General features: G+C 41.9%; 1 protein-coding gene across 1 annotated transcript in view; it reads left to right on the top strand.

The window, feature by feature from the left end:
- Positions 1-27,090, top strand: part of LOC115152977 (suppressor of fused homolog) — a 40,905-nt gene that overhangs the window by 11,231 nt on the left and 2,584 nt on the right. The window contains exons 2-11 of the mRNA XM_029697940.1: positions 9,441-9,575; positions 10,067-10,203; positions 13,426-13,568; positions 13,728-13,813; positions 20,161-20,233; positions 20,371-20,527; positions 22,460-22,562; positions 23,028-23,162; positions 23,399-23,537; positions 23,637-23,705. Coding sequence (XP_029553800.1) covers positions 9,441-9,575; positions 10,067-10,203; positions 13,426-13,568; positions 13,728-13,813; positions 20,161-20,233; positions 20,371-20,527; positions 22,460-22,562; positions 23,028-23,162; positions 23,399-23,537; positions 23,637-23,705 — 1,177 coding nt within the window. The remainder of the gene's footprint in view (positions 1-9,440; positions 9,576-10,066; positions 10,204-13,425; positions 13,569-13,727; positions 13,814-20,160; positions 20,234-20,370; positions 20,528-22,459; positions 22,563-23,027; positions 23,163-23,398; positions 23,538-23,636; positions 23,706-27,090) is intronic.

The following is a 27,090-nucleotide window of genomic DNA, read 5'->3' on the forward strand; positions in this document are numbered from 1 at the left end:
CAAAGTTTCTAAAACTGTTTGAATGGTGTCTGTGAGTATAACAGAACTCATTTGGCAGGCCAAAACGTGAGAAGATTCTGTACAGGAAGTACCCTGTCTGACCATTTCTTGCCCTTCTTTGTCATCTCTATTCATTACAAAGGATCTCTGCTGTTACGTGACACTTCCTACGGCTCCAATGGGCTCTCAGAGCCCGGGAAAAACCTGAATGACGTAATTCAAAGCCCTGGCTGAAACACACGAGCGCTTTTGCTAAGTGGTCTATCAGCAGACAAAAGGCTTAGGCGCGGGCACTGGCCGCCCCCGCCTTTCTGTTTATCCCTCTTTTTACCGAAACGCAGATTCCCGGTCGGAATATTATCGCTTTGTTACGAGATAAATTGCATAAAAATGGATTTTAAACAGCGGTTGACATGCTTCGAAGTACGGTAATGGAATATTTAGAATTTTTTTGTCACAAAATGCGCCATGCGTGCGACCCTTCTTTACCATTTCGGATAGTGTCTAGAACACACAAACAAAACGTCACTGATGGAACATAACTATGGATTATTTGGGACCAAACCTACATTTGTTATTGAAGTAGAAGTCCTGGGAGTGCATTCTGACGAAGAACAGGAAAGGTAAGACCATTTTTCTTATAGTAAATCTGATTTTGGTGAAGGCTAAACTTGCCGGGTGTCTAAATAGCTAGCCCGTGATGGCTGGGCTATGTACTTAGAATATTGCAAAATGTGCTTCATCCGAAAAGCTATTTTAAAATCGGACATATCGAGTGCATAGAGGAGTTCTGTATCTATAATTCTTAAAATAATTGTTATGCTTTTTGTGAACGTTTATCGTGAGTAATTTAGTAAATTCCCCGGAAGTTTGCGGGGGTATGCTAGTTCTGAACGTCACATGCTAATGTAAAAAGCTGTTTTTTGATATAAATATGAACTTGATTGAACAAAACATGCATGTATTGTATAACATAATGTCCTAGGTGTGTCATCTGATGAAGATCATCAAAGGTTAGTGCTGCATTTAGCTGTCTTCTGGGTTTTTGTGACATTATATGCTAGCTTGAAAAATGGGTGTCTGATTATTTCTGGCTGGGTACTCTGCTGACATAATCTAATGTTTTGCTTTCGTTGTAAAGCCTTTTTGAAATCGGACAGTGTGGTTAGATTAACGAGAGTCTTGTCTTTAAATAGCTGTAAAATAGTCATGTTTGAAAAATGGAAGTTTTCGGATTTTAGAGGAATTTGTATTTCGCGCCACGCCCATCATTGGATATTGGAGCAGATGTAAGAGGTTAAAATCAATTTTGATGCGATTTTTTTTCTCTTAAAATGGCGATAATATTCCGAGTGGGAGACGTTGTTTTCGTTCAAAGACTGAAAGAAGAAAATGGTGTCTTCACGTGCATGCGCGCACCTGTGTCATTGTTCTCAGATCGACCACTTTCCAAATGCGCTACTGTTTTTCAGCCAGGGACTGCAGAGTCATCATTCCCCGTTCTGGCGCCTTCTGAGAGCCTATGGGAGCCTTAGAAAATGTCACGGTACAGCAGAGATCCTCTGTTTTCGATAAAGAGGCTATAGAAGGCCAAGAAATGGTCAGAGGGGCACTTCCTGTATAGAATCTTCTCAGGTTTTGGCCTGCCATATGAGTTCTGTTAAACTCACAGACACCATTCAAACAGTTTTAGAAACTTTAGGGTGTTTTCTATCCAAATCAAACAATTATATGCATATTCTAGTTTCTGGGCAGGAGTAATAACCAGATTAAATCGGGTACGTTTTTATCCGGACGTGAAAATACTGCCCCCTACCCAAAAGAGGTTAACAATGCCGCTTTATATGTTTACATACCCTACATTACTCATCTCATATGTATATACTGTGCTCTATACCATCTACTGCATCTTACCTATGCCGTTCGGGCATCGCTCATCCATATATTCATATGTACATATTCTTATTCATTCGTTTACACGTGTACAAGGTAGTTGTTGTGAAATTGTTAGATATTACTGTACGGTCAGAACTAGAAGCACAAGCATTTCGCTACACTCGCATTAACATCTGCTAACCATGTGTATGTGACCAATACATTTTGATTTGAAAAGAGAACTTGATTCTTCAGCGTACAATGACACCTTTGTTTTTAAGCCACAGATTTATTATCCCTTAATGTTGTTGTTGGATCTTATTTTAACTTTAACATTTTGATGGCAATAATAAATAGATATGCCGATTGTGGACAACCTTGTTTTACTCCTCTAGACAGTTTAAAACTTTCTGTTATGTAGCCATTATTTACTATTTTTCACCTAGGGTTACTATACATAACTTTAACCCATTTTATAAGAGATTCCCCAAAATGTAAATATTCTAGGCATTTATATATGAACTCCAGTCGTACTTTAGCAAAAGCCTATTCTAAATCAGCTATGAAGACCAGGCCTGGTGTCCCCGATATTTCATAGTATTCTATTGTTTCCAGTACTTATCTTATATTATCTCCAATGTTTCGTCCATGTAAAAAAAACCTGTCTTATTAGGATGAATAATATCTGACAAAACTTTTTAAATAATGTGCCAAGCATTTGGCTAGGATTTTTGCATATATATATATATATATATATATATACATACACATACACACCACTTGGGTCCTGCTTCAGTAATAATGATATCAGACCTTCTTGTTGTGTATCTGATAATCTACCATTTATATAGGAGTGGTTAAAACATGCTAATAATGGTCATCTGAGTATATAAAAAATAAAAAATAAATAAATTGCATCAAGAAGTTCTCTGTAGTTTGACCTTCATGAGTCTTTCTGTACAGTATTATTAGGAAAAAATTCCATACAATTAGCTTCGGTTAGTAGACATATTCTTAAAGTACTTTACTTCCTCTTTCAAAATATCATAAGGTGAATCATGTAACTCCATCATTTGTAACAAGTTTAAAAAAAATGTTTGGTAGCATTTCTATATTGAAGATTGAAAAATAATTTGGTGCTTTATCCCCATATTCCATCCAGTTCGCTTTATTTTTATTATATATTACACTGGATCTTTCTTGAATAAGTTCCTCCATTTATTTTTGTTTTTCCTCTAACTTATTCTGTGCCTCTATGGTACAGTTTTTATTGCTATCTAACTGTACTGTTAGTTTTTCAATTTCCTTTGTTAATATGGACTCTGAATCTAAATTGCTTTTGTTTTATAGATGAGTACTGAATTGCATGGCCTCTGAAGGAACATTTAAAAGTGTCCCATACAATAAGGGGGATCTGCTGTACCTATGTTATGCCTGGAAAAAGTCAGTTATAAATTCTTCTGTCTTAGTTAAAAACAATTTATCATCTAGTAGGCTTTGATTAAATTTCCAATATCCTCGCCCACGTGGAAATTCTGTAAGAGTAATATATATGCCATTTATTTATTTTTATTTAACCAGGTAGGCAAGTTGAGAACAAGTTCTCATTTACAATTGCGACCTGGCCAAGATAAAGCAAGCAGTTTGACACATACAAGAACACAGAGTTACACATGGAGTAAAACAAACATACAGTCAATAATATAGTAGAAAAATAAGTCTATATACAAAGTGAGCAAATGAGGTGAGATAAGGGAGGTAAAAGCAAAAAAGGCTATGGTGGCGAAGTAAATACAATATAGCAAGTAAAACACTGGAATGGTAGATTTGCAGTGGAAGAAAGTGCAAAGTAGAAATAATGGAGTGCAAAGGAGCAAAATAAATAAATACAGTAGGGGAAGGGGTAGTTGTTTGGGCTAAATTCTAGATGGGCTATGTACAGGTGCAGTAATCTGAGCTGCTCTGACAGCTGGTGCTTAAAGCTAGTGAGGGAGATGTTTCCAGTTTTAGAGATGTTTGTAGTTCGTTCCAGTCATTGGCAGCAGAGAACTGGAAAGAAAGGCGGCCGAAGGAGGAATTGGCTTTTGCTACAGGTGGGTGCTGCTATGGTGACCAGCGAGCTGAGATAAGGGGGACTTTACCTAGCAGCGTCTTGTAGATGACCTGGAGCCAGTGGGTTTGGCGACGAGTATGAAGCGAGTGCCAGCCAACGCGAGCGTACAGGTCGCAGTGGTGGGTAGTATATGGGGCTTTGGTGACAAACGGATGGCACTGTGATAGACTGCATCCAATTTATTGAGTAGGGTATTGGAGGCTATTTGTAAATGACATCGCCGAAGTCGAGGATCGGTAGGATGGTCAGTTTTACGAGTGTATGTTTGGCAGCACGCTTTGTTTCGAAATAGGAAGCCGATTCTCTCTTTCATTTTGGATTGGAGATGCTTAATGAGTCTGGAAGGAGAGTTTACAGTCTAGCCTCGGTATTTATAGTTGTCCATGTATTCTAAATCGGAAACGTCCAGCGTAGTAATGCTAGTTGGGCGGGCGGGCAGCGATCGGTTATTAAAGAGCATGCATTTCGTTTTATTAGCATTTAACCTCTAGGGGGTGTGGGACGCTACCATCCCACCTGGCCAACATCCAGTGAAATTGCAGAGTGCCAAATTCAAAAACAGAAATACTCATAATAAAAATTCATAAAACATACAAGTGTTATACATCGGTTTAAAGATTAACTTCTTGTTAATCCCGATTTCAAAAAGGCTTTACGGCAAAAGCATCCCGTGGGATTATCTGAGAACAGCGCCCAGCAGTCAAATCATTACAAACAGTTACCAGCCAAGTAGAGGACTTACAAGTCAGAAATAGTGATAACATTAATCACTTACCTTTGATGATCTTTGTATGGTTACACTCACAAGACTCCCATTTACTCAATAAATGTTTGTTTTGTTTGATAAAGTCCCTCTTTATATCCAAAAACCTCTGAGCCTGTGGATTACTGAACAAAACAAAGGCAGTCACAACAGACAGACAAAATCCTAAAAGTCCCAAAGTATCAGTAAAGTTCGTAGAAACATGTCAAACGATGTTTATAATCAATCTTCAGGTTGTTTTTAGTCATAATAACCAATAACATTTCAACCGGACAAAAGCTTCGTCAATATAAAAGGAAAACAAAGGCGTGCTCTCGGTCATGCGCATGAAAAACCTCTAGGACACTGAATGGTCCACTCATTCAAAGTGGTCTTACTCCCTCATTTTTCAGAATACAAGCCTGAAAAATTTTCTAGACTGTTGACATCTAGTGGAAGCCATGGGAAGTGCAATTTGAGTCCAAAGCCGATGGATACTGTAGTGGCATTCAATAGAAAACTACAAACATAAAATAATCCCACTTGCTGGATGGATTTTTCTCAGGTTTTCGCCTGCCATATCAGTTCTGTTATACTCAGACATTATTCTAACAGTTTTGGAAACTTTTGTGTTTTCTATCTAAATCTACAAATTATATGCATATCCTAGCTTCTGGGCCTGAGTAACAGTCAGTTTACCTTGGGCACGCTTTTCATCCGGAGGTGAAAATAGTGCCCCCTACCCTAATGAAGTTAAGAGCAGTTGGAGGCCACGGAAGGCGTGTTGTATGGCATTGAAGCTCGTTTGGAGGTTTAACACGGTGTCCAAAGAAGGGCCAGATGTATACAGAATGGTGTCGTCTGTGTAGAGGTGGATCAGAGAATCACCAGCAGCAAGCACGGCGACATTGATATATTTACAGAGAAAATAGTCGGCCTGAGAATTGAACCCTGTCACACCCCCATAGACTGCCAGAGGTCCGGACAACAGGCCCTCCGATTTCACACACTGAACTCTATCTGAGAAGTAGTTAGTGAACCAGGCGAGGCCTTCATTTGAGAAACCAAGGCTGTTGAGTCTGCTGATAAGAATGCGGTGATTGACAGAGTTGAAAGCCTTGGCCAGGATGATGAAGACGGCTGCACAGTACTGTCTTATCGATGGCGGTTATGATATCGTTTAGGACCTTGAGCGTGGCTGAGGAGTTTGAGGGGATGCTTGGGACTTGGCTTGCTTGATCTTCTTTTTTGTAGCAATTTTGATGGACTTTGCCGAGCGCATCTTCATCCATTAGTGAGTCGATCACTTGGATAGTCTTGCTAGAAATGTAATACAATGTAAAAACGTGCAGCCTATAGTAAATACCAGCAGTCGTATTATTTAAGCATTATTAGGCCTACTTTACAGTACTGTCCCTGTTCATTTTCCCAGGCTTGCACGTTCGGTGTAATACAGGCATCTGATGGTAGTGTTTGCGAATAGCACTGTCCCTGACCCAAATTTGCAAGTCTACCAGTATTTTTCAGTAGATGCTCTTTCACACAAGTCTTTTCACATGCCTTTTTGCGAAATCCAGGCTGGCTATCATGTGTCTTTTTCTCAGGAGTGGCTTCAGTCTGGCCACTCTCCCATAAAGGACAGATTGGTGAAGTGCTGTAGAGACCTTCTGGCAGGTTCTCCCATATCAGCCAAGGAACTCTAGTTCTGGCAAGGGTTATTGGTCACCTCCCTGACCAATGTCCTTCTTGCCCGGTTGCTCAGTTTGGTTGGACGGCCAGCTCTAGGCAGAGTCTGGGTAGTTCTATATTTTATTCCTTTTAGCAATGATGGAGGCCACTGCTCTTGGAATCGTTCAATAATCTTGTTTTATACCCTTCCCCAGATATATGCCTCTTCACAATTCTATCTTGGAGATCTACAGACACTTCCTTGGACTTCATGGTATAGTTTCTGTTTTAATACGCACTGTCAACTGTGGGACCTTTTTATATAGGCCTGTGTTTCTTTCTAAACATTTGAATTGGTCACAGGTGGACTCAATTTGGAGTGTCATGGCAAAGGGGTGTGAATAAATACTAGTTTTATGTATTTAATGAATTTGAAAACATTTCTAAAAACATGTGTTCATGTCATTATGGGTTATTGTGTGTAGATGGGTGAGATGTAAACAAATATTTAATACATTTTGAATTCAGGCTATAACACAACATAAATTTGGATTTAAGTCAAGGTGTGTGATTAGGTGCCCCTCTCTTACTGCTTTTGCCCGTTCACGTCATGTGCCTAGCCCGGTACACTGCGGCTCAGGTTAATCGAACTCCGTGAGACCAACATGATAGGTATAGCAAAGCATATTATTTTAAAGCTAAAGCCTACAGAGTTTGTAAACAAACACTGTCTACAAACAAGTGTAAAACACCTTATTTTGGGTTATGATGGTATTATATACACTGTTCATTCAAATCCTAGATTTGAATGAAATAAATAATCTTATTAAATACTTCTTTCTTTACATACTTGAATGTGCTGACAACAAAATCACACAAAAATAATCAATGGAAATCCAATTTATCAACCCATGGAGGTCTGGATTTGGAGTCACACTCAAAATTAAAGTGGAAAACCACAATACAGGCTGATCCAACTTTGATGTTATGTCCTTTAAAACAAGTCAAATTGAGGCTCAGTAGTGTGTGCGGCCTCCACGTGCCTGTATGACCTCCCTACAACGCAATGTGGCGTTGGTGGATGGAGCGAGACATGATGTGCTCAATTGGATTCAGGTCTGGGGAACGGGTGGGTCAGTCCATAGCATCAATGCCTTCCTCTTGCAGGAACTGCTGACACACTCCAGCCACATGAGGTCTAGCATCGTCTTGCATTAGGAGGAACCCAGGGCCAACCGCACCAGCATATGGTCTCACAAGGGGTCTGAGGATCTCATCTCGGTACCTAATGGCAGTCAGGCTACCTCTGGCGAGCACATGGAGGGCTGTGCGGCCCCCCCCAAAGAAATGCCACCCCACACCATGACTGACCCACCGCCAAACCGGTCATGCTGGAGGATGTTGCAGGCAGCAGAACGTTCTCCACGGCGTCTCCAGACTCTGTCACGTCTGTCACGTGCTCAGTGTGAACCTGCTTTCATCTGTGAAGAGCACAGGGCGCCAGTGGCGAATTTGCCAATCTTGGTGTTCTCTGGCAAATGCCAAATGTCCTGCACGGTGTTGGGCTGTAAGCACAACCCCCACCTGTGGACGGCGGGCCCTCATACCACGCTCATGGAGTCTGTTTCTGACCGTTTGAGCAGACATGCACATTTGTGGCCTGCTGGAGGTCATTTTGCAGGGCTCTGGCAGTGCTCCTCCTTGCACAAAGGCGGAGGTAGCGGTCCTGCTGCTGGGTTGTTGCCCTCCTACGGCCTCCTCCACATCTCCTGATGTACTGGCCTGTCTCCTGGTAGCGCCTCCATGCTCTGGACACTACGCTGACAAACACAGCAAACCTTCTTGCCACAGCTCGCATTGATGTGCCATCCTGGATGAGCTGCACTACCTGAGCCACTTGTGTGGGTTGTAGACTCTGTCTCATGCTACCACTAGAGTGAAAGCACCGCCAGCATTCAAAAGTGACCAAAACATCAGCCAGGAAGCATAGGAACTGAGAAGTGGTCTGTGGTCACCACCTGCTGAACCACTCCTTTATTGGGGGTGTCTTGCTTATTGTCTATAATTTCCACCTGTTGTCCAATTTATTGTCAGTCAGTGTTGCTTCCTAAGTGGACAGTTTGATTTCACAGAAGTGTTATTGACTTGGAGTTACATTGTGTTGTTTAAGTGTTCCCTTTGTTTTTTTGAGCAGTATAGTTATCCTAAGCTGATTAGACATTAAGTTCCAGAGTCAATGGTTATGCAATTAATTAAACTTGTTATACTTTTTGGCCCACCAGTCACTGTGTCAGGTAGATTTTAAAAATCTACCAGCTCCTCCAGATTGTTTAACCAGCCAAAATATTTTGGGGCTGCTAAAATTACACCAACAAAACACAAACGGATGCGCATGCTTTGTAATGTTTCTAAAACAAATGTATTACTAGTAAGAAGATCATGTGGTATATTGTTTAATTTCATTTTTTTGTGACCTGAGTCTTTTAACCAAAAATATCACAGATGAGACACACATTCACCTGTCCCTTTAAGGGCGGGACGTTACTTTCCTAGAGCGACTGGAGTCATGTTTGTGCCTGTGAGATGTCTTCCCAAGCAGTTAACTCAAACAGAATAAACAACCTAACTTGTTAATAAAACAATGTAAATAGCCAAACACAAGGACAAACTGACTTCAGTAGACGTTTGTTTCAAGTTAATTAGACCAACTTTTATAACTGTGCGCAGCGCTTCTAAAAATGAATCTTTCACTCTGCTCGTTACGTGTGCACAGCCCCCCATAGTCTATTTAGGAATCCTAGTTCTTTGACTTTGTGCAATTTAATTTACCAGCTATGAAACAAAAGGGTATAAATACTTTGAAAAAGGGTATTGCTGCATTTATTTAACTAAATGTGATCATACTTTTTATTCACATGTTGTTTACATTGTGACCTGACCACCCGCCAACGTGGCTGGTGAAATAGACATCTTACCCACCAATTCCAAAATCTACCCGCATTTGGCAGGTGTTGCGCTTTTAACAGTAGTGTGTATCTACAGGTTGGGAGGTCCTGATCCATTGGACTACATCAGTATGTACCGTAACATGGGCTGTGCAGCGCAGGACGTACGGGAACACTGGCACTACATCAGCTTCGGACTCAGTGACCTGTATGGAGACAACAGAGTACATGAGTAAGTAGTACAGTACTTCAGGTTAGTGCTCTGGCGGACCAAGTTGCCCAGGTTACTAACACACCGACACATGGTGTGTGCAGCTGTTCACTTTCACTCCTTTGTGTCATTCTGCAGAATCAGCATTGATACCCTAACACACTCCACACTTGTTTTTCTTGTTCCGAAAAGTTATTTCACATCAACAGTTTTCACCCCCTTGTTTTGTATTGTTCTTGAGTAGACTTGGTAGCTCTGCTCCCCCACAATTCCCAGCAATCTCCCCGTTTGCTCCCCTTCAAACAGCTGCCATTCTTAATGCATGTTTACCATAATTTTGCAGTGTTACTGAATGGGTGGATTGGGTAAAGAAAACTAACTAAAGGAAAGGAGAATCTGGGTTATTGGTGTTTACTTGCTGTCAAATTAGGAGGGCCCAGGGTTTGGCTAATTAACACACACACACACACCTGATGAGAGCGACTGCTTGAATTCTGTATGTGTATTGTCAGGTTTACAGGCCAGGAAGGCTCCAGTGGCTTTGGCTTTGAGCTGACGTTCAGGCTGAAGAGAGAGGTGGGAGAAACAGCCCCTCCTACTTGGCCGGCTGAACTCATGCAGGGCCTGGCCCGCTATGTCTTCCAATCAGGTAAGGACCCAGGCTCTGTGTCTAGTGTGGCGGGGATATGGTAGGTGGAGAAGGGAGTTGTTTGTCTACCAATTACAAGGCAGGCACTCAGGGCATTATGCATTCCCTGCCGCTTTGTTAATTCACCGCGCAGAGGGCTCCCCTGCCTCTGCATGGACATTTTGGAGCATGTCAGTATTTAACCTCATGTAACCCTACGTCAGTGATGTTTTTGCTAAGGAGAACACTTAGTAGAACTCAGCCCAATCATCCCCAGCTTCCCATTGGCTCTTTCAACCCTTCGCTTCTCTGCTGCAACTTCCTCATGTAGCCGGTAAAATAATGTGTTCTCATTCAGCTTGTTAGAATAAGGGCTAAATGGAAGTAAATGTGAACTAGAAGAGCATGTTATGTAATGTATGACACCTGTGTTTTTAAAGACCTAGCCAGCCCCGTTGCTGTTCTTCTGGGCTCTGGGGAAACTAAAGTCTCATTTCCCTTTCTCTGATGGGAGAAGTGTTAAAAGTTGTCTTAGCTGAGGAACTTTCTAATCTTAACAGTATTTTCTTTACAGCTGTGAAAACGTTTCTCCCTTTCTCACAGACCTTTCCTGGTGTGTGTGTGTGTGTGTGTGTGTGTGTGTGTGTGTGTGTGTGTGTGTGTGTGTGTGTGTGTGTGTGTGTGTGTGTGTGTGTGTGTGTGTGTGTGTGCGTGCGCCACTTTGCGAAGTCTTTTAAATCATCTAGCCGTGTTTAAAGATTACATTGAGGGGAGGGTGGGAGTGTTTAAAAGCCGGTCAGGGAAGCAGAGAGGGATGGGGTGCCCATTCTCTCTAGGTTATTCTACCCTATCTGCTAGGGGCGTAACGACACACTGAACCCGAATGAATACATAAAAAAAATATAGAAATTAAAACACAAGGCCTATAGGTTATCCCTACACTGCGTAGTATGCCTCTTGAGTAAATCTGAGTTGAGAAAAACTACCTAGAGCCTATAACTAGCTAACTACTATCTAGTTCAATTTCTCTGATTTATAAAGCCAACAAAATTGTTATAAAAACAGCATATTATTGACCTAAAAGGTTAGCTGTGTTAGCCCAGTCTCTAGCTTATCCAGGGTCAGTGATGCATAGATAGTACATGGTTGCTATTCTGCCCTTTAATTGCATTCCCATGCAAAACTAGACAGATGGCTAACAACTAAGTCTTCAATAAAACTCCCAAGGCGTGACTTTTCTTGAATGAACATATTGAAAACGTTTATGGTGTGAAACTGCAAAATACAGAAAATAATATACATTAGTATTCAATTCACATCGACATACTGTTGCTGTACATTATACATTTCAAGTTAACGTTGCATAAATACAAAGCACGTGCCAAGGTACCATGCATCTGGCATGCCGCCAAACCATATAGCTAATTGTTACTCATGGTAATTGGCTAACTCCTTTCATTACTCTAATGTACAACCATCTCTGTAGAATAACAAAGCATATTACACTAGAAACAGTAACAAAACTTCAGTATTGTATATTTTACAACTCGTTTACATGACGCACGAGCAAAGTAATACAGCTGACGGCATACATGAAAGGCAAGGCAATTTGTGTGAGTAAATGCAACCAACTAACATTGATAAGTAAGCAATTCTATCAATAAGATTATCATCACTAGCAATATGCTTGAATCGAACTTACAAACCTTTTTTTTTTTTTCTGAGGCTGAAGCGTGACAAATAGCTACACTGAAAGACCTGAACCATAGCTTTGTTTTTAGCTGTTTTTTTGTGTGCAGAACAAATTCAATACTTCCTGTTTGCGTACAGTCTTTCTAAGTACCAGAAAGCTCCACTAGGGGGCGATAAACACCATGGACCACAATGAAAATCCATCTTAACCACTGTAATAAAATGAACTGTTACCTTCTAACAGGGTGGCAGCACAATTGCTCTTTTTATGGAAACAACTGCAATTATTTTGCAAGCAACATTGCTAAATTAAATGAACCACATAAAATTTTACCTGTAATGTTAATCTCGTGTAGCCTAATTGTCATCTCCTTATTTTCAGGTACCCTTGTACCTAAATTACAAGGGTTGGATTTGAACTAAACATTTTTATGTCTGTACCTAAAAGGCATGTACAAAATCTGGCATGGTTTGCCTCATGCATTCTGTACTGGTATCATTTTAAATTGAGAACATATAGCTCAACATGTAAACAATGAGTTTAGCTATTCTCCTTCAGATGACCGATGCCCATAAGATCAGTTATGCCATCATACTGTAGGCCTATGACTGCATTGGCTATGCATGCCATTTGATAAGCTGCAAAATCAATTCACATAGCTGATATATTGAGAGAGCGTGACAATCAAATAAAACGGATTGGCTGTGATATTCTAATTGTAAGATCTTCAATCACAACACTAGTGTAATACTGTGAAACACTATCCTTACACTTTTAGCGGCAGATATATTATGGACATTTTCTGAAATTACAATGTAAAATAAATATCTGTGTTTTGTAACATCCAATCAATCTTGCTGCGGGGAGCCAGCAGACCTTTCAGACTGTTATTTTGCAAAAACTATCTTCAGACCTCAAAGGGAAGCATAACGACAACATGATCCGGATTCCCTGTGGCTCAGTTGGTAGAGCATGGTGTTTGCAACGCCAGCATGGTGTGTGCAACGCCAGGGTTGTGGGTTTGATTCCCACGGGGGGCCAGTACAAAACAAAAATGCATGGTATGAAATGTATGCATTCACTACTGTAAGTCGCTCTGGATAAGAGCGTCTGCTAAATGACTAAAATGTAAAAATTATAATTTTCCTCCCCCTCTCTTTTCCAGTATATCTGGACTAGGTCCCTGTTGCCTCCCAAGCAGATGGATTCCTCTGGATCTCTTACTCGCTGTCTCCCCCTCATGGCCTCTTTCACTTCAATTTCTCCCTCTCCCTTCTCAATTTCTCTCACATACACACACTTCCTTTCTCCTTCGCTTGACTTTCTCATTTGCTCTTAGACTAGTGCTGAGAAAATGTATGTATTTTCTCGGGCTGGAACGATACCAGTATCGCAATATTTTTTTCTCCTAAAGAAGTTAAATGCACTTTGTTTTGTTCCCTTGCCACGATACTAACGAGTATTGCAATACTGGTATTATCCCGGCCCTAGTATTTTCCAATATGTCACTGAGTAGTCTTTAACCTCCATGTCTCTCCTCTGTCCTGTAGAAAACACGTTTTGCAGTGGAGACCACATATCGTGGCACAGTCCCCTGGACAACAGTGAGTCTCGTATCCAACACATGCTGCTCACTGAAGACCCCCAGATGACTCCGGTCCACACCCCCTTCGGCCTGGTCAACTTCCTGCAGGTGAGCTAATCTAGCCCCAGGCTCTCCGGCCTACCCTCTCAACTCCTTCCTTTTGAGTCTATAACAGCATTATGTCTGTCCCCTCATCTGTACGTGTTCTGTAACCCACTTTCTTACTCCCCTTTTTTGTGTGTGTAACTCCCTCTCCTCTCTATATAGATTGTGGGTGTGTGTACAGAAGAGTTGCAGGCGGCCCAGCAGTGGAACGGCCAAGGAATGCTGGAGCTGCTCCGAGGGGTCCATGTGTGAGTTTGAGGTCCATGTTTGAAATATGAGATGCACTACATGAGCAAAAGTATGTGGACACCTGCTCGTCTAACATCTCATGCCAAAATCATGGGCATTAAAATGGTGTTGGTCCCCCCTTTGCTATAACAGCCTTCACTCTTCCACTAGATGTTAGAACTTGTGGGGACTTGCTTCCATTCAGCCACAAACATTAGGGAGGTTGGGCACTGATGTTGGGCGATTTTAGATCTGGCTCGCAGTCGGTGTTCCAATTCATCCCAAAGGTGTTCGATGGGGCTGAGGTACGGGCTTTGTGCAGGCCAGTCAAGTTCTATTACACCGATCTCTACAAACCATTTCTGTATGGACCTCGCTTTGTGCACATTGGGGAATTGTCATGCTGAAACAGGAAAGGGCTTTCCCCAAACTGTTGCCACAAAATTGGAAGCAGAGAATTGTCTAGAATGTCATTGTATGCTATAGCTTTAAGATTTCTCTTCATTGGAACTAAGGGGCCTAGCCCCAACCATGAAAACAGCCCCAGACCATTATTCCTCATCCACGAAACTTTACCTTTGGCGCTATGCATTTGGGCAGGTAGCGTTCTCCTGGCATCCCACTAAACCCAGACCGCCAGATGGTGAAGTGTTATTCATCACTCCAAAGAACGCGTTTCCACTAATTCAGAGTCCAATGGTGGCGAGCTTTACACCACTCCAGCTGACGCTTGGCATTGCGCATGGTAATCTTAGGCTGGTGTGCGGCTGCTCGACTATGGAAACCCATTTCATGAAGCTCCCGAAGAACAGTTATTGTGCTGACGTTGCTTCCAGAGGCAGTTTTGAACTCTGTAGTGAGACTTTTACGCTCTTCAGCTCTCGGCAGTCCCGTTCTGAGTTTGTATGGCCAACCACTTCGCGGCTGAGCCGTTGTTGCTCCTAGACGTTTTCACTTCACAATAACAGCACTTACAGTTGATCGGGGGCAGAAATTTGACCAACTGACTTGTTGAAAAGGTGGCATTCTATGATGGTGCTACGTTGAAAGTCACGGAGGTCTATGGAGATTGCATGGCGGTGTGCTCAATTTTATACCCCGTCAGCAACGGGTGTGGCTGAAATGGCCAAATCCACTAATTTGAAGGGAGCGTCCACAATTTTGTGTGTCAGAAGTTTACATAGACCTTAGCCAAATACATTTAAACTCCTGGTAAAAATTCTCTGTCTTAGGTCAGTTAGGATCACCACTATTTTAAGAATGTAGAATGTCAGAATAATAGTAGTGATTTATTTCAGCTTTTATTTCTTTCATCACATTCCCAGTGGGTCAGAAGTTTACATACACTCAATTAGTATTTGGTAGCATTGCCTTTAAATTGTTTAACTTGGGTCAGTCTTCCCTGTGGCTCAGTTGGTAGAGTATGGTGTGTGCAACGCCAGGGTTGTGGGTTCGATTCACACGGGGGGCCAGTACAAAAAGAATGCATGAAATGTATGCATTCACTACTGTAAGTCGCTCTGGATAAGAGAATCTGCTAAATGACTAAAATGTAAATGTCAAATGTTTCGGGTAGCCTTCCACAAGCTTCCCACAATAAGTTGGGTGAATTTTGGCTCATTCCTCCTGACAGAGCTGGTGTAACTGTGTCAGGTTTGTAGGCCTCCTTGTTCACACACACTTTTTTAGTTCTGCCCACAAATTTTCTATTGGATTGAGGTCAGGGCTTTGTGATGGCCTCTCCAATACCTTGACTTTGTTGTCCTAAAGCCATTTTGCCACAACTTTGGAAGTATGCTTGGGGTCATTGTCTATTTGGAAGACCCATTTGTGACCAAGCTTTAACTCCCTGACTGATGTCTTGAGATGTTGCTTTGATATATCCACATAATTTCCCCTCATGATGCCATCTATTTTATGAAGTGCACCAGTCCCTCCTGCACAAAGCACATCCACAACATGATGCTGCCACCCCCGTGCTTAACGGTTGGGATGGTGTTCTTTGGCTTGCAAGCCTCCCCCTTTGTCCCCATGTGCAGTTGCAAACCGTAGTCTGGCTTTTTTATGGGGGTTTTGGAGCAGTGGCTTCTTCCTTGCTGAGCGGCCTTTCAGGTTATCTTGATATAGGACTCATTTTACTGTGGATAAAAATACTTTTGCACCTGTTTACTCCAGCATCTTCACAAGGTCCCTTGCTGTTCTGGGATTGATTTGCAATTTTCTCACCAAAGTACGTTCATCTCTAGGAGACAGAAGGTGTCTCTTTCCTGAGCGGTATGACGGCTGCGTGGTCCCATGGTGTTTATACTTGCCTACTATTGTTTGTACATGAACCTGGTACCTTCAGGCGTTTGGAAATTGCTCCCAAGGATGAATCAGACTTCTGGAGGTCTACTATTTTTTTTTCTGAGATCTTGGCTGATTTCTTTTGATTTTCCCATGATGTCAAGCAAAGAGGCACTGAGTCCAAAGGTAGGCCTTGAAATACATCCACAGGTACACCTCCAATTGACTCAAATGATGTCAATTAACCTAAAGCCATGATATCATTTTCTGGAATTTTCCAACCTGTTTAAAGGCACAATCAACTTAGTGTATGTAAACTTCTGACCCACCGGAATTGCAATACAGAGAATTATAAGTGAAAAATGACTTGTCATGCACAAAGTGAATGTTCTAACCGACTTGCCAAAATTGTAGTTTGTTAACAAGAAATTTGTGGAGTGGTTGAAAAACGAGTTTTAATGACTCCAACCTAAGTGTATGTAAACGTACGACTATATATATACTGCTCCAAAAAATAAAGGGAACACTTAAACAACACAATGTAACTCCAAGTCAATCACACTTCTGTGAAATCAAACTGTCCACTTAGGAAGCAACACTGATTGACAATACATTTCACATGCTGTTGTGCAAATGGAATAGGCAACAGGTGGAAATTATAGGCAATTAGCAAGACACCCCCAATAAAGGAGTGGTTCTGCAGGTGGGGACCACAGACCACTTCTCAGTTCCTATGCTTCCTGGCTGATGTTTTGGTCACTTTTGAATGCTGGCGGTGCTTTCACTCTAGTGGTAGCATGAGACGGAGTCTACAACCCACACAAGTGGCTCAGGTAGTGCAGCTCATCCAGGATGGCACATCAATGCGAGCTGTGGCAAGAAGGTTTGCTGTGTCTGTCAGCGTAGTGTCCAGAGCATGGAGGCGCTACCAGGAGACAGGCAAGTAAATCAGGAGATGTGGAGGAGGCCGTAGGAGGGCAACAACCCAGCAGCAGGACCGCTACCTCCGCCTTTGTGCAAGGAGGAGCAGGAGGAGCACTGCCAGAGCCCTGCAAAAGGACCTCCAGCAGGCCACAAATGTGCATGTGTCTGCTCAAACGGTTAGAAACAGACTCCATGAGGGTGGTATGAGGGCCCGACGTCCACAGGTGGGGGTTATGCTTACAGCCCAACACCGTGCAGGACGTTTGGCATTTGCCAGAGAACACCAAGATTGGCTAATTCGCCACTGGCGCCCTGTGCTCTTCACAGATGAAAACAGGTTCACACTGAGCACACGTGACAGTCTGGAGACGCCGTGGAGAACGTTTTGCTACCTGCAACATCCTCCAGCATGACCGGTTTGGCGGTGGGTCAGTCATGGTGTGGGGTGGCATTTCTTTGGGGGGCCGCACAGCCCTCCATGTGCTCGCCAGAGGTAGCCTGACTGCCATTAGGTACCGAGATGAGATCCTCAGACCCCTTGTGAGACCATATGCTGGTGCGGTTGGCCCTGGGTTCCTCCTAATGCAAGACGATGCTAGACCTCATGTGGCTGGAGTGTGTCAGCAGTTCCTGCAAGAGGAGCATGTCCAGGTGTTGTAGGGAAGTCATACAGGCACGTGGAGGCCACACACACTACTGAGCCTCATTTTGACTTGTTTTAAGGACATTACATCAAAGTTGGATCAGCCTGTAGTGTGGTTTTCCACTTTAATTTTGAGTGTGACTCCAAATCCAGACCTCCATGGGTTGATAAATTGGATTTCCATTGATTATTTTTGTGATTTTGTTGTCAGCACATTCAACTATGTAAATAAAAAAGTATTTAATAAGATTAATTCATTCATTCAGATCTAGGATGTTATTTTAGTGTTCCCTTTATTTTTTTGAGCAGTGTATATTTAAAAAAAAAAAATGCACCTTTTATTTAACCAGGTAGGCGAGTTGAGAACAATTATGGTCCCGTGTGGCTCAGTTGGTAGAGCATGGTGTTTGCAATGCCATGGTTGTGGGTTCGATTCCCACGGGGGACCAGTACGGGAATAAAATGTATGAAATGTATGCTTTCACTACTGTAAGTCACTCTGGATAAGAGCGTCTGCTAAATGACAAAAAAATAAATAAAAAAATTGGCACCAGAGATCTGGAAGGAGAGGCGGCCAAAGGATGAATTGGCTTTGGGGGTGACCAGTGAGATATACCTGCTGGAGCGCGTGCTACGGGTGGGTGCTGCTATGGTGACCAGTGAGCTGAGATAAGACGGGGCTTTACCTAGCAAAGACTTACAGATGACCTGGAGCCAGTGGGTTTGGCGACGAATATGAAGTGAAGGTCAGCCAACGAGATCATACAGGTGGAAGTGGTGGGTGGTATATGGGGCTTTGGTGACAAAACGGATGGCACTGTGATTGACTGCATACAATTTGCTGAGTAGAGTGTTGGAGGCTATTTTGTAAATCAAATCAAATCAAATGTATTTATATAGCCCTTCGTATATCAGCTGAAATCTCAAAGTGCTGTACAGAAACCCAGCCTAAAACCCCAAACAGCAACAATGCATGTGAAAGAAGCACGGTGGCTAGGATAAACTCCCTAGGAAAAACTCCCTAGAAGGCCAAAAACCTAGGAAGAAACCTAGAGAGGAACCAGGCTATGAGGGGTGGCCAGTCCTCTTCTGGCTGTGCCGGGTGGATATTATAACAGAACATGGTCAAGATGTTAAAATGTTCATAAATGACCAGCATGGTCAAATAATAATAATCATAGTATTTGTTGAGGGTACAACAAGCACGTCCGGTGAACAGGTCAGGGTTCCGTAGCCGCAGGCAGAACAGTTGAAACTGGAGCAGCAGCATGGCCAGGTGGACTGGGGACAGCAAGGAGTCATCATGCCAGGTAGTCCCGAGGCATGGTCCTAGGGCTCAGGTCCTCCGAGAGAAAGAAAGAAAGAGAATTAGAGAGAGCATATTTAAATTTACACAGGACACCGGATAAGACAAGAGAATACTCCAGATGTAACAGACTGACCCTAGCCCCCCGACACATAAACTACTGCAGCATAAATACTGGAGGCTGAGACAGGAGGGATCAGAAGACACTGTGGCCCCATCCGATGATACCCCCGGACAGGGCCAAACAGGCAGGATATAACCCTGCCTGTTATATCCTGCCTGTTATAAATGACATCGCCGAAGTCCAGGATCGGTAGGATAGTCAGGTTTAGAGTGTATGTTTGGCAGCATAAGTGAAGGATATTTTGTTGTGAAATAGGAAGCTGATTCTAGATTTCATTTTGGATTGGAGATGCTTAATGTGAGTCTGGAAGGAGAGTTAACAATCTAACCAGACACCTAGGTATTTGTAGTTGTCCACATATTCTGCTGGAGAAGTGTGTGTGTGTGTGTGTGTGTGTGTGTGTGTGTGTGTGTGTGTGTGTGTGTGTGTGTGTGTGTGTGTGTGTGTGTGTGTGTGCCACCCTGTTAGTCTACCAGTGGTGTCAATTAGTTTTTTGGGGTATCTGTAGTTTACTATTTATATTTTTTACAGCTTTTACTCCACTACATTCCTAATGAAAATAATTTACTTTTTACTCCTTGACACCCAAAAGTACTCATTACATTTTGAATGCTTAGCAGGACAGGAAAATTGTCTAATTCCCGCACTTATCAAGAGAACATCCCTGCTCATCCCTACTGCCTCTGATCTGTCAGTCTCACTAAACACAAATGCTTTGTTTGTGAATTTTGTCTGTGTTGAACTGTGCCCCTGGCTATCCGTAAATAAATAAATTAATTGTGTTGTCTGGTTTGCTTAATATAAGAAATGTTAAATGGTTTATACTTTTACTTTTGATACTTAAGTACATTTAAAACCAAATACTTTTACTCAAGTAGTATTTTACTGGGTGACTTGTACTTTTCTTGTGTGTATCATTTTCTTTTAAGGTATCTTACTTTACTCAAGTTTGAAAATTAGGTACTTTTTTTCACCACTGCAGTCTACTAGTCTTATTTCACATTAACTTTATCCCAGTATGACCGAGTCCATGTTAACCCTATGTTAATGATTTTCTTTTCCCCTCCGTGCTGTATGTGTTTAGTGCTGGAGGGCCCTGGTTGATAACTGACATGAGGAGAGGAGAGACCATCTTTGACATCGACCCTCATTTACAAGTAAGGCTTTGATTAATTACACTGTTTTCATTCAAACAGCTTCACCTACTGGTTCAGTCCCCACAATGTGTGGGTCTTTGCTAGTGTTAATGTGTGTTGGCTATTGTTGATGTTTGCGTGTGTGTGCTCATCCTAAGCCGGAGCGTGTGGACCAGGGTATAGAGACAGAGGGCTCCAACCTGAGCGGCGTTAGCGCAAAGTGTGTGTGGGACGACCTCAGCCGACCGCCCGAGGATGAAGAGGACAGCCGCTCCATCTGTATAGGATCTCAGCCACGAAGACTGTCGGAAAAAGGTGACACACACACACGCACCTAACCTACAGTGCCTTCAGAAAGTATTCACACCTTGACTTTTTCCACGTTTTGTTGTTACAGCCTGAATTTAAAATGGATTCAATTGAGATTGTCACATAAACCAAAATGTCAGTGGAATTATGTTTTTAGACATTTTTACAAATGATTTAAAACCTGAAATGTCTTGAGTCAATAAGCATTCAACCCCTTTGTTATGCCAAGCCTAAATAAGTTCAGGAGTAAAACTTTGCTTAACAAGTCACATAATAAGTTACATGGACTCACTCTGCGTTCAATAATTTTAAATGACTACCTCATCTCTGTATCCCACACATATAATTATTTGTAAGGTCCCTCAGTCGAGCAGTGAATTTTAAACACAGATTCAACCACAGACCAGGAAGGTTTTCCAATGCTTCAAAATATATATATATATATGGAGACATTGAATATCACTATGAGCATGGTTTTAGTAATTACACTTTCGATGGTGTATCAATACACCCAGTCACTTAAAGATTCAGGTGTCCTTCCAACTCCTATATTTTGAAGATAAATACACAATGTAGAGGATGATAGAACTAAAAAATAGAGTACTAATGGGCAAAAGGGAATTGTAAATAGGAGTTGGGTTCCAGTTCAACATCTGTGTAGAATCTGTGGAATGTCACTCCTGAACTCAGAGCTATGTTCTGTACATTGACTCTGGAGCAGGATACTGGTTATTTGGCCATTGGTACTGCAAGGACCTCTGATTGGTCAACCCCAGGCTAGGGTGGGGGGTGGTAAATGGCATCGTGTTCCTTTGTTCGGTGGAGAAAAGCTGAGGACAGGGGAGACTGAACATCTACCTCCCAACATAACATCTTGATTTGTACTTCTCAAATAAACCTATTTTTCTCCCCCTGATTTGGAGTTTGTGTTATTGAAGAAGAACATCAATTGGTAACACTCCTAATGTTTGGGGCAAATCCAATACAGCACATTACGGAGTAACACTCCATATTTTCAAGCATAGTGTTTGCTGCATCATGTTTTGGCTATGCTTGTAATCGTTAAGGCCTGGGGAGATTTTCAGGATAAAAAAGAAACTGAATGGAGCTAAGCACAGACAAAATCCTAAAGGAAAACCTGGTTCAGTCTGCTTTCTGACCCTGGGACATAAATTCTCCTTCCAGCAGGACAATAACCTGAAACACAAGGGCTTATATACACTGGAGTTGCTTACCAAAACGACATTAAATGTTCCTGAGTGGCTTAGTTACAGTTTTGGACTTAAATCGGCATGAAAATCTATGGCAAGACTTAAATGGCTTTCTAGCAATGATCAACAACCAACTTGACAGAGCGTTAAGAATTTTCTAATATTTTTCCATCCAGATTTTCACATCTCTTAGTCTTTCTGGGTAAGTCCAACACGACTAGGTGATTCTAACATGTTGGGTTCTGAAAATATGAAATATACTTATGTCACTGAGGGAGAGAGGGGAATGTGAATACTTTATGTAAATTAGGTATTTCTGTATTTCATTTTCAATACATTTGAAAACATTTCTAAACATATTTTCACTTTCATTATGGCGTATTGTGTAGATGTCTAAAGGAAATCAGGCTGGAACACAACAAAATGTGAAATATGTCAAGGAGTATAACTACTTTCTGAAGGCACAAGACACTTCTAATGGGCTCTCATAGATCTGACATGCATTGTGTTCAATAGCCACCAAATGTAAGAAAACAGATTTGAAATAGGGCTGTACTACCTGGACTTGTCCAATTTTAGAACCGCTCCTATTTGTTTTCTGTTGCAATTTTTTTTTATTGTGCCTTATTGAACACTACCAAGATTAGGGTAAGTAAAGTCTTGAGTGGTTTTGTGTCCTAATGTTATTGTATGTCCCAAAACTAACCCAATGGTTTGTCCCCTGCAGATACAGAGCAGATCAGAGAAGCCCTGAGAAAAGGATTGGAGTTCAACACTAAAGCAGCACTACCCCCTATCAACTCACAGAGACAAGGACATGACAGGCCTCAGTGAGTACATGCACACACAGTTAAGCTTTCTTTCCTCACTTTTCCACTCCAAACTTTTATTCTGAGTCAGCATTGAGATATGCACTCTTGTTTTTTGTTTTTTTCCTCAGGCAGTGATGTCACACCAACAGCTTTCACTTCCTTATTTTTAAGGTTCTCTAGAGTAGACTCGCCATATATACCTTTAACCCATCCAGAGCCATGAGACCCCACTGAGTACAAAGTACTGGGACATTGAACACATGATAGTGTATGTGGTACAATTCTTCCCCTGGTTTCTCCATAGACAATGGGCCATTTGCAGAGCCAGCTGTATCACAGGTAAGAGAAACATGAGAGATGAGGGGCAAGGTAGTTACAAACCATAGCAAACTCTTGCACACACTTTATAGGGAGATACAGACCACCACCAGACTTTGTTTCCCCTGTACCTAAGTTGTCATTTGAATATCTCTCTTTCTCTAGGAGTCGTAAGGACAGTCTGGAGAGTGAGAGTTCAGCGGCCATCGTTCCTCACGAGCTAGTTCGTACCAGACAACTGGAAAGTGTTCATCTGAAATTCAACCAGGAGTCAGGAACACTGCTGCCCCTCTGTCTCAGGTGCGCACACACACTAGAGTTGGGGATGATTATGGGTCTTCCCACATACATACATTAAATAAAACAAGACTAGGGTCATCTGACAGAGCCGTTTGTATGTGAAAGGGGGATAGATGGGGAGCTGAGAGAGACAGATGGTAAGAAGAAGCAGGTTCTCCAACCCAGCAGACATTTTCCATAAAGTATGTATTCAGTGATGTTTAATGATTGTTGTACTGGTGCTATTCTGTGCTTAGGGGTCGTTTGCTCCATGGTAGACACTTCACCTATAAGAGTATAAATGGAGACACAGCCATCACCTTCGTATCCACCGGAGTAGAGGGGGCCTTTGCTACTGAGGAACACCCGTACGCCGCACATGGACCCTGGCTACAGGTACACACACCCTGGCTCCTGGTACACACACAAACTGCTTCAAGTGCATACTTGCTGCATGTGCTTACTGCATGTTCTTATGTTACCATATCTCCTCAGATATTGCTGACTGAGGAGTTTGTTGAACAGATGCTTGGAGATCTATCGGAGCTCAACACTCGAGAGGAGGTGATTGGAAACACCTTTTACAATTCTTTACAGGGGTAATATCAAGAATGTGGCTGTGGATCTGAGTTCTCTGGAACCGTCTTCCCGACAGCTAATGGTTCGAAACTCCTGCGCATGTGGGATTCTCTACTTTACGCAATCTCTGCTCTGCTCATTTGCTACCCAAAGAACAGGCTACTCTGGTGAATTTCAGTGATGAATGGAGAAAGGTGCTCATGGATTCAGTTTTGATCTAACTTTATTACATATCTGCAAGATCAGGTAATGGCAGTGTTCTACAGAACTGAATATAATGGCATGTAACATTACTGTGAGACAAAAAACACCACCTAATTTCTTATGATGATTATGCGAATGGTCGCATTTCTTTCATGGCCAGAACTCAACAGCGCACACCACTAGGCAGAATATGTGCTTTGATTGCTTTGATGTAAAATCCCATAGCGAAGGATAATGAGCGCATGCAAACATTTTATATCGTCTCTGACATAAACTATTTGTAGAACAGACATCCCAGCTCATAAAGTTGTACAAGTAACTAAAAAAATGCTACTCACAATTTGCTGCACACACAACAGCAAGGCTCTTGATCCAGAAGGGATTCTCTGCTGTTACCTAGAGGGGCATGATTGCAAGAAGCTAACCACTTAGCACAACTGCAGAGCACTGAGCACATTTTAGACTTAATAATTAAGATGTCCAACTGGCAACATTTAGTTGTGAATTCTGTACTGTAATTAGATCAGTGTGTGCTGCACAACAGTGATTAACCAACAAGGCTCCGGTCTCGTTGTTGTCTGCTTGTAAACAAACAACCATGTGATTAGGTGACTACTGGTAAGCTTCATAATGTGCCAGGTGAAATGAATAACGTGATCTGCTTTATTGCCTAACGTATTGCACAAGTTGACTAGGTTTTTACATAGCTAAAAATATTCAAGTGTATAAAATAAATTAACTTCCAAGAAATGTACTGAACAAAATATTAACGCAACATACAACAATTTAAATGTTTTTCCTGACTTACAGTTCATACATTAAATTGATTGAAATAAATTCCTTAAGCCCTAATCTATGGATTTTACATGACCGGGCAGGAGTGCAGCCATGGGTGGACCAGGGAGGGTATAGGCCCACCCATTTAGGGGAGCCAGGCCCAGCCAATCAGAATTCGTTTTTCAAGACAAAAGGGCATTATTACAGACAGAAGTGCTCCTCAGTTTCATCAGCTGTCCGGGTGGCTGGTTTCAGATCATCCTGCAGGTAAAGAAGCCAGATGTGGAGGTCCTGGCTGGCGTGGTTACACATGGTCTGCGGTTGAGGCCAGTGGACGTACTGACAAATTTTCTAAAACGACGTTGGTAGCGATGTACATAGCGATGTACGGCTATGGTAGCGATGTACATTCTATTCTCTGGCAACGGCTCTGGTGGACGTACCTGCAGTCAGCATGCCAATTCCACACTCCTTCAAAACTTGAGATATCTGTGGTATTTGTGTGGCCAAACTGCACACTGTTGTGGCCAAACTGCACCTGTGTAATCCTATTGCTGTTTAATCAGTTTCTTGATATTCCACCTATCAGGTGGATGGATTATGGATTGGATTGAAGGAGAAATGTTCACTGACAGGGATGTAAACAAATTTGTGCACAAAATAAGAGAATTAATATTTTTGTGAGCATGGGAAAATTCTGCGATCTTTTATTTCAGCTCATGAAACATGGGAACAATACTTTACATTTTGCATTTATATTTTGGTTCAGTATAGTTTCAATGGTATTGATGGGATTAAAATGTATTTAATAGTATTTTTTTTGGCAACGATCTACACAAAAGTACTGTGTCAAATTGGATGAAAAATTCGACAATTTCTTAAAGATTAATGGGGAAAAAACTAATATTCACTATGACAAAGTATGTGGACACGTGCTCGTCGAACATATCATTCCAAAATCATGGGCATTAATATAGAGTTGGTCCCTCTCCTGCTGTAGCAGCCTTCAATCTTCTGGGAAGGCTTTCCACCTGATGTTGGAACATTGCTGCTGGGACTTTCAATCATGAGCAGTGCCCCGCTGAAAGTGACTGAGCTCTTCAGTAAGGCTATTCTACTGCCAATGTTCGATTTATTATTTATTTGTTTATACACCGGTCAGCAACTGGTGTGGCTGAAATAGCCGAATCCACTAATTTGAAGGGGTGTCCACATACTTTTGTATATATAGTTTACACTTCCTCTTCAAATTATAACTGGGGAGGTCAAATTAATATCTCCCAGATCAATTTTTTTAATATATTTTCACCTCTCCTTGCCTTTTATTATACACATTATCATTTTTTGCTAACATATTATGGGGTCGCCGGATTTACTGGGCGGGGGTCCCTTGGGAAAAAGTTTGAAGACCCTTGGCATATGGTGTAATTTGGGATACAGACTATAGGTGCCTTTTGGCTAACTCCAAGCGTGCTGTCATGTGCTTATTACTGAGGAGTGGCTTCCATCTGGCCACTCTACCATAAAGGCCAGATTGTGCAGGTGGATTGCTGCAGATATTGTTGTCCATCTGGAAGGTTCGCCCATCTCCACAGAGGAACTCTGGAGCTCTGTCAGTGACCATCGGATTCTTTGTCACCTCACTGACCAAGGCCCTTCTCCCCCGATTGCTCAGTTTGGCTGGGTGGAAAGCTTTAGGAAGAGTCTTGGTGGTTCCAGACTTCTTGCATATAAGAATGATGGAGGCAACTGTGTTCTTGGACTTTCAATGCTGCAGAAATGTTTTTGGACCCTTCCCCAGATCTGTGCCTGGACACAATCCTGTCTCGGAGCTCTACAGACAATTCCTTTGACCTCATGGCTTGGTTTTTGCTCTGACATGCACTGTCAACTGTGGGAGACAGGTGTGTGCCTTTACAAATCATGTCCCATCAATTGAATACCACCGCTGGACTCCAAATAGTTTGTAGACACATCTCAAAGATGATCAATGGAAACAGGATGCACCTGAGCTCACTTTTGGGTCTCATAGCAAAGGGTTTGAATACTTATATGAATATATTTTTGTTTTTAATACATTTGCAAACATTTCTGAACCTGTTTTTATCATTATGGGGTATTGTGAGTAGATTGAGGAATTTGTATTTAATCTATTTTAGAGTAAGTGGTCTGAATACTTTCTGAATGTTACATATGGAAGGGATAGTAATTCAAAAATCATGTCAACCCCTATTTTTTCACACAGAGCGAGTCTTATTTATGATTTGTTAAGCCACATTTACTCCTGAACTAATTCAGGCTTGCCTAAACAAATGGGATGAATACTAATTCCACAACTAATTTTCATTTCACTTTGACATTATGGAATATTTTGTTTTAGATCAGTGAC

The sequence above is a fragment of the Salmo trutta genome, chromosome 18 (genome assembly GCF_901001165.1).
Source record: "Salmo trutta chromosome 18, fSalTru1.1, whole genome shotgun sequence".
NCBI classification, from domain to species: domain Eukaryota; kingdom Metazoa; phylum Chordata; class Actinopteri; order Salmoniformes; family Salmonidae; genus Salmo; species Salmo trutta.